Below are 19,515 nucleotides of genomic sequence, written 5' to 3' on the forward strand. Positions count from 1 at the left end.
GTAAGGAGCTTTACCTGAATTCCTGTGTAAACAAACCCAAATAAAAGCCATCGAGGAAAAGGCTCTTGGCCCTTCTCCTGTGAGAGATTGGGCACCTTCCCTCCCCCAGCAGATCATGTCTTGGTGGACTTACTCTCATCTGTGGTGGACGGGGGGGGGGGAGTCTCAGTGGATGAAGCTCCCCCACACTGGCCTGTTCCTTCTGAACAGCCCCTGAGCCCCTCTAAGACATGGTGGGCACCATGAGTCACATGACAGATTTGGGGGCAATATTATGGCCGCTGACGGGGATGTCTGAGTCATTTCTGCTTTAATTCATCCCTCTGGTGTGCCCATAAGAGTGTGTTTCAATGCCTCCAATGTCCACAGGGTGTGCAGGCAAAAGTTCTAACTAATGTGGCCCCAATGCCTCCTGTGGGTGGAAAATCGAGGCAACGGAGACCAGCACTGAAGGGGTTAAGCAGCCACATCCAAGCTCACTGACTGGCTGAGTTGGGCTCCCTGGGTCTGGAGCGGGGAGGTGGGTAGGAGGGAGGTCACTCAGGGAGTGACCGCAGGACCCCTACTTCCGCCCACAGATGTGAGCTCACGGGGAAGAGAGGGGTCACCACAAGCAGAGAGGCTAACGGTCCAACCTCAGAGGGGGGGGTTAGTTCTATGAACCGAACACACACAGGTCAGGGAAGCCCCTGCAGGTGCCCTTGGTCATGTTCAAGGGCAGGTCACCAGATGACTCGAAAACAAACGGACTTTTCCTGGGCTTTCTTCCGCTTCTTTGATCTTCCTTTTCTCCTTGTGTGTAAGAAATAAGTAAAACAGACGGACCAGACTACATAGGTGGCCACAGAACACTTTTGGGGGGAATGGAGGTAAAGGGGTACATCCTGAAGGAGCCGTGAGGGTCCAGCTCTGTGCCTGGCGGCCTCCCAGGGTCCGATGCTGCACCCACACGAGGCGGGGCCACCCCTGGGAGAGGACACGCCCTCCTTGGCCTGGCTGCGTCACCTCAGCAGGGCGAGGCTCTTCTCCTTCCTCACTGGTCACCCGTGTGCACTGGACGGATGCGGTTTTTCCCTGTTGTGCAGCCCTGCTGGGCGGCGGGGGACACCAGGCCCCCGGGAGAGCAGATGGGCATCAGGGGCTGCTCACGGGACTTAATGAAAGCCCTTCCGGATGGCGTGCCCCTCCAGCAGGGCAGGCCAGCCTCTGGGAATCCCAGCTGAGGGCCACTGGACATTCAGGCACAAGTGACCACTGGCCTCTGTTCAGCTGCAGCACCCACAGGTGCCAGGCAGGTGGCTGACTTTGACCTTGAGAACCAAACTCGGCCCACACTCTAATTTCTGTGGGCTGAGAGTATTTCTCAGAGGAGGGCTGGCCCCACAGGGAGAAGTGGGGCCCTTGGGTTATCTTAGATACGTGTGAAAAGTGTGTTTTTACACATCGGCACTGCAGCTATTTTTAAGAGGTGGGGTGAGAGGGGGGCAGGGGAGGGGGAAGCCAGCCAGAGGTGTCAAGGGCGAAAGCAGAGTGGCAGCCACATTACTCTGGCCGTGGCCTGCAAGCAAGGCGACCGTGAGCCACGGGGCAGGAGAGAGGAAAGAAATCCCCCAGGAGGGAAAGAGGGCTGGGTGGCTGGTGGCAGAGCAAATGGAGAGAAAGGGCAGAGTCCAAGGGCCACAGGGAAGGAAGACACAGCCGGCTCCTCCCAGGATCAGAGTGACCTCAGGGTTTCTAGTTTGCAGGGGAAAGGAGCTCAACAAGAGGAAAGGCCTGAGCAAGGGACCTGGGGAGCAGAGGGGGAGGGGGCTCTTGCTCAGCTGGCACCTCAGGTGAGGGAGGGGGTCTGCACACAGGTTGGGGAGGGAAGGGCAGCAACCCCTGGGGGTGACCCTGACACCGAGAACGAACGGGGAGAGAGGACGGGATGAAAGGGTCCACGGAGCTCCCGGGGAACCACAGAGGGAGAGACGACAGGGGGAGACAGGGCCGGTTCACAGAGCTCAGGGGGCTAAGCTTTGCTGGGCAGCGGGAGGCAGAAGCCCCCAGGACAGGAGGTCAGACGGGGCGGGGGAGGGCTGCCGGAGTCAGGCTTTGAAAGAAAGGAGCGCGGTTCCCAGGGTTCCCAAGCCAGAAGGGCGGCAGGGCAGGGCGGTGAGGGTGTGGTGCTGGTTTCAGCTGCCGGGGCCGCGAGCTAGTGTGTGAGCACGCAGGGGCAGGGTCTGTGAACCCAGACGGGAAAAGCGGTCACCTCTGTTAATCCGACCTTCCAGCTGCACTTGGGGTTTTCCGTCAGTGACAGAGGCAGACAACAAACCCCCGGTGCGACCCTGGTACCACCAGTCCTTGCGACTAGGAAACACAGACCTGAGTTACCGTCATTTCATACTTCATGTTCCATTTACTGCAGAGGTCTCAAAACATCGTTTGTGCTGCTGACTGTCTTGAAATCGTGTCATTATTGCCACCACCACGAAGTAATCTTGTTCTTCAATATTTTATAGAGAAGCCCATGCGTGATTATTAATATCAAAAGTTTAAAATATCGTATAGCTTTAGTTCAATATCATCATTTTCTATCACGTATGTTATTCTCTGCACTTCAAAAGCACCATCCTGAGAAGAGGCCCAGAGCCCTCCCCCGACGGCCAATGGGGTCCCTGGCACATTAGGGCTAAGAGCCCTTGGCCATCGAGAGGAGAGGGTCCTGGCAGAAGGTCCCAGGCACTCGGGGTAGTTTGGGTGCGGAGTGTAGATGAATAGGTTAGCTTTGGTCAGGAGAAAAACTCAAACCTGAGAGTGGGAGGGAGAGGTGCAAGGTCTTGCACGTGGAGAGTTGGCAGGAGCTCACCATCAATGTACAAATGACTCCATTGGCAGTGGCACCTACCACGGACCGGCCACCGTGGAGGTTTGTGCAAGACCACGTGGTGAGACACCAGGTCAGAGGGGGCACCAGGCTCCGGAGGAGGGGACAGAAGGTGAGACATTGTGGGGGCGTGCGTTCAGGCAACATGGACAGTGAGCCGCTCCCTGCCCCCAGCCCCCAGTCTAGCCAGTAGCTGAGGTTTGCCTGTTCCTTCCCCCAAAGATCTGCCGAATCTGCCAGCACTACCGCCCTGGGGCGCACCACCACTAGCTCCGGTCTGGACTACTGCAACAGCCCCCACTGGTGCCCACTGACTACACCTTCCCATAAGCTGTCTGCAGCCGGAGGGACCTCTCAGAACACAAGCAGGACTGTGGCACCCAACCCCCCTCGCCCTCACACTCCCCCGGGACAAGCCCTCGCCCCTGCCTGGAACGCACCTCCCTCTCTCCGCTGCTTTCAAACTCCCGCTCCTGCTCCAGACACGGAGGTCCCGCCGCATCCCCAGAAGGGCACTCCCTGACCCGCAGGCCATGCACCCTCCCCCTGGCTGCACCGTCCTTTCTCCTGAGCATCCCTCACCCCAGAGTCACGTTTACTGCTACGGCTACCTGATCCATCTGTTCCGTCCTCGTGGCCGCCACTCCAGGGCCGCCCTGGGACCCTCCTCTCGTTCTTCCCTTTACCCCCCACGCTCAGCACTGTGCCCGGCACCGAGCAGCTGCACCAACACACACGCGCTAACGTAAGCAGACGTGAGTAAGAGTGATACACCACCACGAGATGCAGGACCACCACAGGCCTCTGGAGTCCCACACAACGTGGGAAGCTGGCTCTGTGACGTGGCTCTGGAGGGGGTGGCGAGCCCGGACAGGACTGGACAAAATGAGTGCTGGCGGTTCAGGTTTGAGAATCTGGGTGGAAATAAGAAAAGAAAAGGCTGGGCCAGAGCACGTAAACTTTGGCTGGGATTGCCGACTCTTGCAGAATGTGCGTGCAGAGAGAGTCCGTAGCGGGGGACAGTCTCAGGGAGGAGATGAAGCGGGGTGGGGGTGGACAACGAAAAGCCCCCGTGAGGAGTGGAAGCTGGTTTGTGAGGGCGGGGAGGTGGGCCGGAGGAACAGCTGCGGCTGCCGGGGACACTGTCCAGCTGGAGGCATCCGATGGAAGACCGCGACCCCGAGGCTGCTGTCACCTCTGCCGGAAGCGCGTATGGGGTCTCCACCAGAAGCTCATTGCTGCTGCATGAGCTCAGTCCTCCCCGTGTGGGGGCCACATGGACCTCCCAAGAATGTGAACTTCAGGACTAACTCAAAGTCCAGCAAGCACAGAGGTGGCAGAAAGACAACCAGCCCTGTGCCTTTGCCCCGGCGGGGACAGGGGGAAGAAGTGAAAGCAGGCCACGTGACCGATGCCCGCCGTTTGGGTTCAGAGAGAGAAATCAGATAGCCCAGTTCCGAGGAGCCCAGAGCCAGCCAGGGGGGCCAGCCAGGGGGGCCAGCCAGGGGGGCCCGCCTGGTGCACCTGCTCAGCGGGGAGGCCGGAGCCACCCCGCGTGAGAATCTAAAACGCTGTCAGAAATGGGTCCGTGCTTAGCTCGGCCACTTCCAAACTGCCTGCCGGAGGTTGCCTCTCAGGCTCAAGGCCGCCAGACTGTTCCCGTCGGGTCACGAAGGGAGAGGAACAGAGAGGAACATCACCCCCTGCTTGATGGGTGGGCCGAGCATATCAGTGACAGGCAATATTTGTAACATGTTCGCTGTGTGCAAGGCGTTATTCTAGTACTTGATATGCGTGCAGCACAGTTCACCTGGACAGAATCCTCTCATGAGGCAGCTACCGTCCACAGCTGGGGAAACTGAGTCCCAGAGAGGTTAACTGACTGGCCAGACCCAGGCCATCTGCCTCAGAGTCCAGGCTCTTCAACAGCACAAGAGACTTCTGATGGACCTGCTGCTTCTCACGCTCCCTTGTATATCCACACAGAGGACACACTTACTGATTCTAGAGAGCAGGGGAGGGAGGCAGAGAGGAAGGGAGAGAAACTTCGATGTGAGAGAGAAACATCGACTGGTGGCCTCATACACCCTAACTGGGGACCCAACCTGCAACCCAGGCATGGGCCCTGACTGGGAATCGAACCGACAGTTTTTCAGTGTACAGGATGATGCTCCGACTAACTGAGCCACACCGGCCGGAGCTGCTTCTCAGGTTCTGAGTCACCCCACATACCCAGGAAGAGGGATTCGGAAGACACCGTCCCGCCCCAGCGGGAGCCTCCTCACTGTTTTGGTGACCGCTGTCTATTGTCCAGTTGCAATGATTGGCTGGGGAAAGATACCACAGGGCATAACAAGGGATGTAAAAATGACCTGTGCATAGCAATTCTTCCCTTCGAAGTAAACGTCACCTTTCGTAGTTTTGGCAACGGTAGGGTCTCCGGGAGTGAGCAGCGTGGAGGGAAGCCCCTGGAAGCCTGTCTGGGACCCCTCGGTGTGGCGGGTGTGGGTAGGAGGGCGGGCCCTGGAGCCAGAACGGCTGAGGCCACTCTCAGGCTCTACCACCCACCAGCTGTGTGACGCTGGACCAGTGGCCTGACTGTTCTGTGCCGCCGGCTCTCACTAGCCAGGGCTAGTCCCAGCACCTCACGCACAGGCATCTGGGAAAGACCCAAGCAGCTGAGAATGGTGGCTACACCTAGTAAACGCTCGGCTGACATTAGCTACAGAACAAACAGAACGTACTGTGCCCGGAGACGGAGGAGCGGTGCCCGCACGTGGACGGTGGAATCTGGGCAGGGGGACACAGTGTTCACCGGGCACTCTCCCCAAACAGCACCTTGCAGGTGGAGGGAAAAGAGACCCAGGAAAGGGACTCACTGTTTCTTGCCAAGGGCAATGTCGTGGGAGGACGCGGTGCCCAGAGACACGGCACCATCGTGGGAGGATGAGCTGGAGCAAGGGAGTCACAGAGGCACACCAGCCCCGAGTTCCGATGCCACCGAGTCGCGGTTCTGAGCTGTCTCCCCAGAATCCAGAGCGTGGAGCTCGGACACCCAGGGTGCCCGGATTTGGAGACGGGGCCTTTGGGGGGGTTAAGGTTAAATGAAGTCACACGGGTGGGCCCGAATGCAACCTGAGTGTGTCTTATAGAAAAAGGAACTAGGACCAGACTAGCAGGAATGGGAGCACAGACACACGGCCCAGGCCCAGGAGAAACCAAACCTCCGGCACCTTGAGCTTGGCCTTCCAGCCTGCAGCACTGCGAGAAAATAAATTTTTCTGTTGTTTAAACCACTCAGTTGGTGGTGTTTTGCTAAGGCAACTGTAGGAGCTGAGAATAGTCACTTAGTTACCTAACCAACCTCAGAATTATCTATCTACTGCCTTCAGTGATAGAATAAATGTGCTCATTGTTTTAAAAATAATCCTAATCTTTTCAACAAATAATGCTGGAACAACTGGAAAGCCACATGCAAGGAAGGAAGGAAGGAAGGAAGGAAAGAAGGAAGGAAGGAAGGAAGGAAGGAAGGAAGGAAGGAAGGAAGGAAGGAAAGAAGGAAGGAAGGAAGGAAGGAAGGAAGGAAGGAAGGAAGGAAAGGGAAGGGAAGGAAGGAAGGAGATACAAATCTTATGCCCTTCACAGAAATTAACTCAAAATGAACCACAGACTTAAACATAAAATGTAATATAAATTCCTGGAAGGTAAAACTAGGCACAAACCTAGGTGAGCTTGGGTCTGCGGGTGACTTTTTAGGTACACCACCAGTGGCACAACCCATGAAACAAATAATCGATAAGCTGGGCTTCATTACAATGGGACATCTCTAATCTGCAAAAACCGGGTCAAGAGAAGGAGAAGACAAGCCATGGACTGGGAGAGAGTATTTGCAAAAGAGGCACCTGATGGAGGACTATTTTCCAACACCTTTGAAGAACTCTTAAAACTCAACAACTGAAAAATGCAGCTGAAAAATGGACTAAAGACTTTAACAGACAGCTCAACAAAGAAGACAAACAGATGGCAAATAAACATATGAAGAGATGCTCCACGATCTATGTCCTCAGGGAAATGTGACTTCCGATGAGACACCCCCGCACGTCTGTTACGAAGGCCAAAATCTGCAACCTGACACCACCAAGTGCTGACGAGGACCTGGGACGGCAGGGGCTCTCCCTCGTTCCCGGCGGGCGCGCAAAATGGGGCGGCCGCTCTCGGAGACAGTCTGACTGCTTCTCACAAAACTAAACACTCTCTACCGTGATCGAACAGTCACTCCCTGTGGTATTTACCCAAACGAGTCCAAAACTGTGCCCACCCCCCAAAAGTAGATGTTTCTAGCAGCTTTATTCATGAGTTCCAGAACTTGGAAGCAACCAAGATGTCCTTCAGTCGGTGAATGGATGAACTGTGGTCTATTCCAACTATGGGATGCTATTCAGCACTAAAAAGCAGTGAGCTCTCAAGCCGTGACTCAGTGAAAGAGGCCGGTCTGGGAAGGCTACACGCTGTTTGATTCCAATTACGTGGTGTTCTGAGAAAGGCGATGCTACGGAGAATATAAAAAGATCAGTGGTTGTCGGGGGTTGGAGGGAAGGGAAAGAGAGAGGTGAACAGGCAGAGCACAGGAGACTTTTAGGAAACTAAAAATACTCTATATGGCCCTGGCTGGTGTAGCTCAGTGGATTGAGTGCAGGTTGCGAACCAAAGCATCGCAGGTTCAATCCCTAGCCAGGGCACATGCCTGGGTTGCAGGCCATGGCCCCCAGCAACCACACATTGATGTCTCTCTCTTTCCCTCCCTCTCTCTCTCTCTCTCCCTCCCTCCCTCCTTCCCTCCCTAAAAATAAATAAATAAATCTTTTAAAAAATACTCTATGACACCATAATATCGAATACATATTGTCATACATCTGTTCACCCCACAGAATGCACACCTCCACAAGTGAACCCCAGTGTAAACGATGGGCTTCGGGTGATGATGGCGTGTCAATCAGGCCCGTCCGCTGTAACAAGTGCGACACTCTGGTGGGGGGTGTTGACAATGGGGGAGGCTGTGCATGGGCGGGGTGGGGGGGTATGTGAGAAATCCACGTACCTTCCCTCAATTATGCTGTGACCCTTAAACTTCTCAAAAAACAACATCTTCATTTAAAACAAAAGAAAACAGGAGAAACGGGGAAAAAAAACAATCCTAGCCCACTATTTAGGATACATTATTAACTTCTACGAGCTTGCTTCATGCACAACACAGGCGTAACAACAATTTTTGCCTCCTAGACTTAAGGGTGAGGCGTGAGTGAGCGAGCCCACGAGAAAGTGCTGGGTGTGGTGGTCAGGGATCGGAGCTGACCACTGCCCTCAGCACCGGAGAGCAGGGGAGCCCTCTCCGCGCATCGCTGTGCTGGCGGCTCCACGGGGCGGGCGAGCCATGCACTGCGCTGTTCCATGAGCCCGCACCACCCTCCCGAAGAGGGCCGAGGGGGCAGCGGCATGCGGGCCAGGGGTGCACAGCGTGTTGCTTACATGTCTTGGGGTTCATACGCGGGGTCTGCAGAGCACCACCATCACCTCAGGGCACCCCCGCTCCTTCCTTCACTTCTGCAGAACTAGCTGTGGAGGGTGGCTGCACATGAGCTGCCCCACCCCCGGGCCCACACAGAAAAGGCCGTCCCCCGAGAGCACCCCAGCCCGCCAGGCCACCACTTACCCACGTCGGCCCCGCTGAGTGCCTTCCCCACGGGCCAGGGCCTCAGGTCCATTCTCTCCCCGTTCACCGAGAGCGACTGCACGCAGCCCTGGAAGCCTCGGCTGGTTCCGGTGGCTCTGACCACCCAGTAAGTGCTGGGAGCCCCACCGACGTACAGAGGCGTCCGGAAGGTGATTTTACTGTAGTGGCCCTTTAGGAGAGACGAAAACGGTGATTCAGGAAACAAAATCAAAAGTCAGAAATGCAACTGGCTGACATGATTAGGATGCAACTGACGGCCAGCCGTATTGATCTTTAAGACGTCCCCCTACAGCAACATCCAAGCCCTGGTCACCACAGGAAACCCAGGGAGCTTCTCAGTAGGGGCCGTTTGGAGAAAGGGTGACTTTGGAAAGCCTGGAAGGGCAGGGAGGGAAGGGCAGGGCCGAGAGCGACCCGATGGGCAGTGGACCACGCCGGGCATCCAAAACAAACTTTCCTTTCCCAGCCCTCACACCAGTTCACTGTGCCCCTGGGACGGGCCCCTGAGCTACACTGTGCTTCCAAAGGTGATCATCCCAATCCAGTGTACACGCGAGCTAACATTCACCCTCTCTCCGTCCCAGTCGCCTTCACACGGCATCCTGCAAGAAATATTTGGGCTGGGGAGGGGGGGAAGATTACCAAACAGGCGTTATTGCAAAATATTTTGAAATGTGCTTATGGACGCATCTTTTTTTTAAGTGTTATTATAGTTAGGTGGAAACATTTCCTGTCAAAGAGCAAACCACAACCTGGACTGCAGGTCTTGAGGCTAGCACACACAGAGCTGACGGTAGGCGGGATAAAATTAAGCCACCCTCGGCCATCTGGTTTTTGGTTATGAAAACATCGCATTCATTTGGGTTCAGGGCTCCAAAGAAGGAGGCTGGGAAAAGGCACGCGGCCAGACTTATAAAACGTCCAGAAGTCAAGCCTCCGAAATGGGATCTTTATCCTTTACGCTCCTGTTACCGAAACGTAGAGCATCCCGTCATCGCTCCATCTGGCTAATGCCCGGGCAGGACTCCTGCACAGACGGCACAGGGGCCGTGAGCCGGCAGGTGTCAGGTGCGCACAGTGAACCTGGAGGACGGTCTGCCAGCCACTGGCATCCTGTAGTTGTGACACTACTGGTGTGCCCCGTTGGCGTGTTTCACCAGCATCCTCGGAATTCATTGGCCCTGCTCCCTGACCCCGGACCAGGGCAGGGGCCCGACCACTCCACCCTTTCCTCCTGTTCCGGAGCACCACGCGCCCTGTGGGCGTCTGGTCCCTCTGAGGCCCCCTGCACGACATCCCAGGCCACAGCCTTGGAGGAGCCTGGCCCGTACCTGCCTCTGATGAGGGTCGCCTTCGGGTCCCTGGAGCCCGCTTTGCCTGCTCACGCAGAGAACTGGACCCACCCCAGGGTTTGCATTCCCCCAGCACTGCCCTTAGCAGTTTTTCACGAGGGCAGAAGTATGAACATCTGACTCACTTGCTTTGGGTGACGTGTACTCAGGCTCCCTGGTGGGCTGAGGCGGAGGCCAGACCCCGAAGGACTCTGCCCGGGGTCTCACTCACACTGACTTGACTCCCGCTCTGTCCATCGCTCCCCTCCCTTACAGGTCTCCCGGGATGGCACTTCCCTAACGTATCGTTTGCACGGGACTCCTCATCTCATCCGGTCTGCTTCTGGGGGACTCCCACTTCCGACAGAGTCCTTTGCTCCCCAGACAGCTGATCACACACCCCACATCTGAGGTCCCGCTGACAGAACTTGCTTAGCAAGTCCTGGGAGTAGGGAGACAAATGTTGCCCTGAGTATCCATAAAATTATATGCTCCTTACGATTGACTTTTATATTCATGAACATCACCGACTCTGAGAATTAGAAAAAATACGAAAACCCGTTTAACCCAAGCTCCCGTTTAATGCCGGGTTCCTGGAACATCGCTGCCAAAAGGTTTGGGTGAGTTGCTTTCCAAACACCCGCAAGGACGGGGGGGCCACCCCTGAGGCAGCCGGCTGGAGCTCTGCACACCTGCACGTGGTCGGGCAAAGCCGAAAGCGGCTCCCGTCTCCCCTCCCCCCGTTCAGCTTCAGCCTTGGGGTCCACAGAGGGAGTCCCTCCCCACCCCCCACACTCTCCCTGTGACTCTGATGAAAAGCCACCGCCTATACCTTCCTCTTCTCTTCTGCAATCTAAGCAATGCTCCCTCAACCCATCTTTCCAGGGATTTTCAGTCATCTCCTTGCTTCACTGGCTGCTCTTCGGCCGTGCTTCGGTTTGTTCGTAGCCGTCTCAGACTGCGGTTGCAGGTCTGAACGCTAGCCTCTCAGAGGACCAGACCTGCCACTGGAGCTCTGGAAGCTACACACACACACACACACACACACACACACACACAATCACCAGGACAAAACAGGATTATCTCCTCCCTTGTCCTAGATGGCAGGACTCTATTAATGCAACCTGTCATTTCTCTAGCTTGTTGTTACCACATGGCTCAGCTTATTAACCTGCATGGAGGTTCCTTGCTTTAAACCTTAAGACCTTTCCACGGGTGCTGCTTCTATTGTAGGTTCTTCGACCTGCATTCACATTAGCACTCGGGACCCATGTTCAAAGCTTCTTTATTCCTATCGAACTGAATTGTAGTCAGAGTGTCCCTGTTGCTCTGGGCCAGATGTGACTCTACTTCATTTACTGTCTTTTCCTTCCTTATAAATAAGTGATCTCACTGGATTCACACTTTTGTGCTATATTTGAATTATTTTTTTTAAGATTTTATTTATTTATTTTTAGAGAGGGAAGGGAGGGAGATACATCAATGTGCGGTTGCTGGGGGTCATGGCCTGCAACCCAGGCATATGCCCTGATTGGGAATCGAACCTGCGACACTTTGGTTCACAGCCCGCGCTCAATCCACTGAGCTACGCCAGCCAGGGCTTATATTTGGATTCTTATTCCTTAGGAACCGCTGGGGTCCGAATTAACGGGAAACAGCAAGGCATGGTCCTTGGTCCAGCGTGTCTGGCAGTCAAGAGCCCGGGGAAGGGGGGAAGCTATTCACACACACACACACACACACACACACACACAAAGGCTTTCTTGCTACATATTCCCTCGGAGAATACAGACACCTGACCAATGATAATTACAGGCTCATTTCCTTGGCGGGTTGCTGACCCAAACTGCTTATTCCAAACCCCGTCCTAAAATTGCCCCGAGCACGACAAATATACGCATACCTAGGTGGTTTGCTGAGCAGCCCGATGGTGAAATTGTTTTACCGCTTCCCAGAATCACGGTCCCCGGAAAGGACAGAGGAGTGGCCTGTGCCTGCCTACTGAACCAAGTGAACCTCTCGGAACCCCCTTCCAAAGCCACGGGATGGCAACACCCTTGTCTTAAGAGCCAGCTTGCAGTCTGGCACCAGCTCGGCTCTTTCCACTAGCCCTGGCTTTCGTGTCCCCGTGCGCCCACCGCGGCGGTGGTGTCTGCAAACTCGGGTCTCCTTCTGGGATGGGCGCGTGCCCCCCAGGCCCGCCTAGAGTGGCAAGATCCAGCAGGAGCACACCCAGGCTCAGCGGCATGGGGTCGCCATGGAAAGTGGCCCACCCGGAGCGTGGGTCCTGCCAGCCCCGCCCCAGCTCTCGGGATGCTCCCGGCGGGTGCCAGCTGGGCGGGCAGAGAGGCAGGCGCACACTCACCAGGGACTGACCCGTCACCGGCGTGTTGTTGTTCAGCTGCAGCAGCCCGTTCGGCCCGTCTCTGCGGACCGTCACCACGTGCCAGCCCCCTAGTTTGATTCTGGTCTCGCTTTTGATGACAGCGACCCCGGTTCCACAGTTAAACCTGCGGAGGAGGGAAAGGAAAGAAAGGGTCTTTGATCCGCCCCCTCAGAAGGTGGCCTTCATCCGTCCCATCACATCCACAGGGCTCCCGGAGAGAAGGGGCCTTCCCCCCGCTGCCCACGACTGCACTGCAGAGCCTACAGCCGTGCCCGGGGCACCGCGGGTGCTCCAGAGACACTTGCCGGCGAAGGAAGGAATGAATGAACCCGGTCACCAGGCTCCAAACGTGGCAAAGGTCCCCTGGCAGCCCTGAAACTCCAGGGTTTGGTAAACTGGTCCATGCACCTCACACACGCCACTCTTCATGTACAGGAACCCCACGCTGCAGTTATTCTAGTCACACTATAAAAACGTACCATGTTTTGCCACACATAATGTGCACTATTTCACCCAAATTCTTTTAGGGAAAAACAAGGATGTGCATACCTATACATAGGTATAATGGATACATAACAGGGGTATAGTAATGGTGACACTAATCCCACGGATAATGCACACAACACGTGGGTGCGCACTACACACAGCAAAACCCGGTGAATGTCACCGAGGGTGGCAGGAAGAAACCTGTGGGCTTTCGGCAGGAGTCACCTGAACTGGAGGGAGCGCCGGATGATGGCCAGGGACATGAAGTCTCCCCTCTCGTGTTCGTTCTCCCCACAGTAGAGCAGCAAGCCATCCTCCGCCTCCGCCTGGGGGACAAACAGAAGCCACGGGGACGCTGGGCACGTCCTGGTCCGTAAAGCCACAGCGGGACACACTCCTGAGGGTGGAACGTGAGCGGTCCCCTCTGTGGCCCTATCTGCAGAGGGGCAGGCACGTGGGCTCCAGTGAACGAGCCCCCAGGCATGTGCTCGAAGTTCGTTCCCCACACACCGCCCACAGAGCGTGGTGCAAGCTGGGAGGGACGGCGGGGAGGTGACGGAGGAAGGCACCTCGTTTCACCTGCTCTCCCCCTGGTGCTGTGGGTCCCCCAGCACAGCCTCGGGAAAACCAGGGCCCCGAGACCAGGGCGACAGAGGGCTGCTCCTGGCTCGTCAGTTCTGTTCTCACCAGAGAGCATCCTACAGTTTCCCTTTTTTGTTTTTCTGACTTCCTTCCCTCTGAGAAGCACACAAATGTGCGTCTTTCCTTCTATCAGGAGAACAGGGCGGTAACAACAGCCCCCCGATACCCTGGTTTGGTTTTCGTCCATGTGGGCTATTCCGGGCTGCGACAGATTGTCTTGTGGATAATCACCATCATGACCATGACCTCCAAGGGAACCTGTTTCCAGATCTCCAGACATTTTCACGTCGTCTGAGGGACCCAACAGAGTCACGTAAGTAAGCTGGAGCCACTGACTGAGCTCGGAGCTGCAGGGGGCCAGAGCACAGGGCACTGCCTGGGCCTCGCTCTGTGCCAGGGCCACGCATCTTGGTTTGGATTTGTTGGGTTACAGCCACAGCAATGACAGCCGCCGTCTGGGCGCCTTGAACGGGGGTTTGGGAATGAGAATGCATTGCGCCTTCTCACATCCTGGCCAGGGAGGAGTCCCTTTTATCAGCAACGTGGCCGGGACCCAAACGTCCTCTCTGGGATGCTTCAGGCCAGCCACTGCCGCTGTCCAACACCACACAGAGCCCGCCTGCCCACCCCACATTGGCGCCCTTGACCGTGTGAATGGGCCCGTCGTCCTTGCTACCTGTGAACAGGTTTCAGGACGGGCTCTGCATGATAGTTACCTCCCTGCGTCCTCTCCCCCCTCCCTGTTGTGACAGGATACCCAGTGGGCACTCATCAAACAGAGCTTCTTACCCGAAATTCAAGAGTGATGTGAAATGCCCGATGGGAGTTCTTCAAAGGCTCAAAGGTTACGTACGAGTAGCCAAAGAACTGAGGGTACTGTATGGCGATATCTGGAAGAGACGACGACAGCACAAAGCGGGCTGTTTCCCCTCTTCTTCAAACGCAAAAACCAACCTACACCACTGCTTGGGGGTCGTCCGGCGAAAAGCTCTGGTCTGTGAACCCCGGCTTCCTGTCTCCTTCCCTCTGCTTCTCACCCCTGCACTTCTCATTCCTGGGGACGCCGGGCTCCTGGTGCTCTCAGGGGGAACCTGGACCTTTGGAGATAGACTGTCACGTGCTACCCAACAGAGAAGTGGACTCTGGCTGCAGGGTCCCTGACCCCCGATTTCCAGCCGTGCCCCCACCCCGCCGCCCCGTGTGATCTCAGTGGGCTCCGTCGTGGCCTTTCCCAGCTCCCGTGCACATGTCTCGGTTGCAGTTCTTCCAGCAGAGACGTGATTCCGGGAAAGTCCACCTGCCGGGGTGCCGTTGAGACAACTTCTTAAGTGCACCAAAAGCACGCACTCGCGGCACACCTGGAAACGGGGGTGCTCTCCTAGAAACAGCGGGAGCAGCCTCAGGGTCGCCCTGCCCAGCTCATTCGATGACGTTCACATGGAGAAGGGGTTTATCTCAGGGCCACGGGTGGGCAGCAGAAGTGCCCTGCCAGCTCCCGCCCAGCACCGCGGTCTGCCCCACACCGAGAACCCACCTTCTGAGCAGCTCTCGCCGCCTTTGCCCAGGTTGCAGTGGCACCGGGAGCGCCCCCAGGTGTAGTCATTGGCACAGAAGCTGTCGATAGGGCAGAGGGTTTCGTCGCAAGACCTGTCGAAGAGCCTCGGCATCGTGGGCCCGCCGTTCGAGTCCTCGCTCCTCGCTGGGGTGGGCTGGGGAGCCGCCGCCATCGTGGGGAGGGACGCTGGGGTAGGGGGCACAAGCTCAGAAACGGTCTTTGGGTCTGATCTTGGTGCCATCCTGGGTTCCACCAATAATTTCTCATTCCCCCCTTGGATGGCGGGAAGTGGTTTGACCTAAAGCCAGAAAGACAGGAACACAGAGCACCAGTATTAGACTGCCCTCCTACGGGGGACGCCTGACGCTTGCACACACGCTCGCTTTCGGTGCATCCTACCACCCGGGTGTGGATGGGGCGGGTAGTACTGACCCTTGTTTATGGATAAAGACCTTGGGGATTTGAGTACCTTGAGTACCTTGTGTTACTCAGAAGACCTGATATTATATGATTGATTATTACAATAGCACAAAGATGGAATTTTCAAGGAATTGCTCCTTTCCTTATCATACCTGACTTTGTAAAACCGTGCTGGGTGGGAAATTGCAACCTGTTTTCCCGGACTAGGACGGGAGCAGGCGGGACTGGCCACAGAACACCAGCACGGTTGGTTGGCACTTAGTTACCACTAATTTACGACCAGCCAGAGCCTAACAGTCAGAGGAAATACATGTGTTAAAAGCAAATGAGCCGATTTAAGTCAGTTTTAAGTGGAATGCTCCCAGTCCGTTGGCCAAATTGCCTTGTTCAGCAAGAAAACCAAAGCGCTCTGGGGTTTAAGAGCAGGGATGTCTGCTACCTCCTCAAAGAAGATGTCCAAGTCGAGGTCATCTTCGCCACCGCCATCCTCATCATCGTCCTCGCCGACGCCTGAGCCGGTTATGTAACGGGGTCCGTAGTGGCCGCTTCCAGCCTCCTCGGGGCCTGTGCGGGGAAGAGACGCAAACACACGGCCGTGAACACACCCTCCGGTCTCCGTCTCTCCGGACCCGGTCACAGGCCCTGCGCCCTGTGGCCTGGGGCGGGTGGCCACACACAGAATTCAACACAGGAGAGGAAGCACCAACGACCAGGAAGTAGGAAAAACGGTTCGTCCCAGACAGAATCAAGAAGATGCCGGCTGAACCCGGGAAGGGCTGCCCTTTGATACCGACAAGATTAGCAAAAATGTCAGCAACGAAAAATACCACCAAGGGTGGGGTCGATGGGGACGCGTGCACACGGATGTTAGGGGTGTGCAACCACTCTGCAAGACACTTGGGAATATTTATAAAGTAGAAACTGTTCTTGCCTTCGGATCCAGCAATCTCACCCTAAATTACAACATCTAGAAAAACACGTTCCAGGAGATCGCAGAACGTGTTCATAGCACTAGCATTTGTGACAGTAAAAAAGATCTCAACGTTGCTATTTAGAATAGCAAGTAACACCCAAACACCTACCAACAGAGAATGGAGAAAGGAATTGGGGTGTGTCTATGGGATGGAATGCTACGTGCCAGGGAACTGAATGAATGAGCATTCAGCAACGCGTCAGCACACCCCTAACCTCACATCACTTCGTGCCCAAATGCAAGTTGCTAATAAACACACCCAGTTGGATGCCATTTATTTAAAAAGTCAACAGCAAGCGAAACTTAATATACTATTTAAGGGTATGTGCATATGTAGTTGAAATGACTAAGAAAAGTCAGTCAGTGACTAAAATACCTGTGGGAGAGGAGGGGGTTGTGCACGAGGTGCCACAGGGCCTTCCAGGGTTTCTGTAACATTCTACTTGTTAAGGTGGGTGCTGGGAGCATGTGAGGGGTCACGTTAATGGGCCGGCCAAAAAGTTCATTACACGTTTTTTCTGTACGGTGGCTCTAGGTGTGCTTAGTTGTCTTTAACTCCTTCACAATGATTTTGTTAGATTGTACTGTGACAGCAGTCACAGCAGCGTGCACTTAAAACAAACTTATCAAAACAGGTGATTTGGCCCTGGCTGGCGTAGCTCAGTGGATTGAGCGTGGGCTGCGAACCAAAGTGTCGCAGGTTCGATTCCCAGTCAGGGTACATGCCTGGGTTGCAGGCCATGACCCCCAGCAACTGCACATTGATGTTTCTCTCTCTCTCTCTCTCCCCCCCCCCCATCCCTCTCTGAAAATAAATAAAATTCTTTAAAAAAAAGGTGACTTTTTGTGTAGCCATTTTAATACTGAAGATGGAAGGAAATAAGCAACACTTTCTGCACATTATGCTTTATTATTTCAAGAAAGGGAAAAACACAACTGACACGCAAAACAAGATTTTTTTTGTAGTGTGCAGTGTGTGGAGAAGGTGCTGTGACTGACTGAATGTGTCAAACATGGTTTGCAAAGTTTCTTGGTACTACTGACATTTTGTATTTTGGCCAAATAATTCTTTTCTGTAGGGTTGTCTTAGGCATTGGAAGGTGTTTAGCAGCACCCCTGGCCTCTACCCACTAGAAGCTAGTAGCGGGAGACAACCAACACACTCAAAATCTCCAAATCAATAAACTTATTGGTGAAAATGAAAAATGTGTCTTTTATTTTACCAAAAAAAAAGTAAGACTTTTTGGTCAACCTAATATTTGTTATTTTTTTCCTTAAAAGTTCTTTAAAATAAAATAAAAAGGAGACATTTTACTGAAGCAAACACTCCCACCCCCGGGGAAAGGGGGTCCCATGTGGTGTCTTGGGGCCCCACCATTTCCATTCGCTGTAGCAGGACAGTGGGGTTCGTCAGCACTGGAGGGTGGGCTGAGAACTCTTAGGAGACAGTACAGAGCATTGTCCTTTAGGGACAGTCAGGTTCGCACTTTCCTTCAGCTGCCAACTATTAAACCTACTAATCTGCAGCGGTCCTGACTGGGCTGGACATGGGAAGCACGCACTCCCTGGGGTGTGGGAGTCTGCCGGAGTCCCCCTCCCCGGCGCCCCTTTCCTCCAGCAGGCTTGGGCAAGCGGGAAGCCGCCGCCTGCTCCGAACAGGTAGGTACACGAGCACTGGTCTCCAGGGCAGCAGCAACGGGCAACAGAACCGACTTTATAGGCTCTGGATGCTCACTGGTTATTAGACATGAAGGGTTTGCATGACTCGGTGTGGGAAGGAGGGAGAGAGGGAGAGAAACATTGAAAACAAACTGAACTTAAAGACATTCTGCTTTCAGAATAAGCTAAGCCCAGTATCTTTCTCATGAAAGCAGACTCACTCTCTTCTAAGCAGCTTGCAAACAAGGGTGAAAGAAAGGACAGAAAGGGACTGTGGGCAGTGTTCTCAGCAGACAGCTGCTGAGCAGAGGGAGACCTGTGGGGCTAGCAGGGGGCGGGGGGGCAGGTGATCCGGAGACAGCAGGAAGGAGCTGTTCGCAGGCAGGCAGCCGGACGCATCCTGGTGGAGGTGGGATAACACACGGCCTCCACACCAACTTCCCACAGTTTCGCTTTTAAAAGCCCACATGTCAGCTGACATCCAACCGAGCCTGCGGATGCCAGACTTACACCAGGATGCAAGTGCTCTTAAGCCACCTGCATCCACCCAGCCCATGGGGGCCCGATGTCTTCACACAGAGGGTCGGGACGCCCTGGGTCTCTTTCCCCCTTGTCTCGTATCTGCGTATCTTTCTGCCTCTCTCCAGGCCTCTCTCTTTGTCTGGGTCTCCTTCTCTTCTCTGTCCCTTTCTCGCTATCCATTTCCATGTCTGCCTCTCTCCTACATCCAGAACTGTTGGACTGCAGAAGAACCCATCTGGTAATAAAAGAACTGTATTGCACATGCATGAAGAAAGCTGGGTTTTACCTTCAGTAGCTTGTTCTCTCTCTTTCCCCAGGGTGTCTTTTCTTGTCCCGCACACATTTTCATCATTCTTGTTCTATTCTCAACTATGCTGAGATTTTTCACTTCATCTTATGATACCCTATCTTAGAAAGAACTTTCAAAGACCCCCCCCCCACCACCATCCCTGTCACTACCCACAGGATGAATCCCAAGCTCCTTGGTCAAGAATTCAAGGATCTCAATGATACCAACTCCTCCTTTTCTTTTCCTTTCTTCCCTCACCACCACTTACTGAAGCCCCCTGTGAACAGGTAATGTTGTGTGTTTAACACAACACATTTCTAAACTTGACACTGATCCTGCAAGGTTAACTGTGGTTCATCTCACTTGGTAGGTAAGTCCACTGAAGCTCATGGAGGTAAAGTGACCTAAGACCAAGACTCCGTCACCGGCTGAGCCTGACTCCAGGCCAGGTCTGTCCGGTTGCTGCTCCCCCCTGAGGGAAGTGGCCACTGTGTAGATCCAGCAGCCTGGGATTCAGAAAACTCACATTTATCGATCGTTTGTACTGGGCCAGGAGCTTGCCAGACACTGTTTCTGTTAATTCGCACAAAATCCTGTGAAACTGCTATTCTCACTCCCACTTTCCCACGTGGAGATGTGAACTCAGAGACAT

The 19,515-nt window shown here is 54.7% G+C and overlaps 1 protein-coding gene across 3 annotated transcripts in view; it reads right to left on the minus strand.

Annotated features, from left to right (window-relative positions):
• The window catches only part of EGFLAM (EGF like, fibronectin type III and laminin G domains), a 143,482-nt gene that overhangs the window by 35,212 nt on the left and 88,755 nt on the right, over positions 1-19,515 (minus strand). For all 3 annotated transcript variants that reach the window (XM_036020199.1, XM_036020197.1, XM_036020198.1), the window contains exons 8-13: positions 15,860-15,984; positions 14,980-15,298; positions 14,235-14,335; positions 13,029-13,129; positions 12,297-12,441; positions 8,580-8,769 (exon numbers count right to left, since the gene is read on the minus strand). In XM_036020199.1, coding sequence (XP_035876092.1) covers positions 8,580-8,769; positions 12,297-12,441; positions 13,029-13,129; positions 14,235-14,335; positions 14,980-15,298; positions 15,860-15,984 — 981 coding nt within the window. The remainder of the gene's footprint in view (positions 1-8,579; positions 8,770-12,296; positions 12,442-13,028; positions 13,130-14,234; positions 14,336-14,979; positions 15,299-15,859; positions 15,985-19,515) is intronic.

This window comes from Phyllostomus discolor, chromosome 3 (genome assembly GCF_004126475.2).
Source record: "Phyllostomus discolor isolate MPI-MPIP mPhyDis1 chromosome 3, mPhyDis1.pri.v3, whole genome shotgun sequence".
Classification (NCBI taxonomy): Eukaryota; Metazoa; Chordata; class Mammalia; order Chiroptera; family Phyllostomidae; genus Phyllostomus; species Phyllostomus discolor.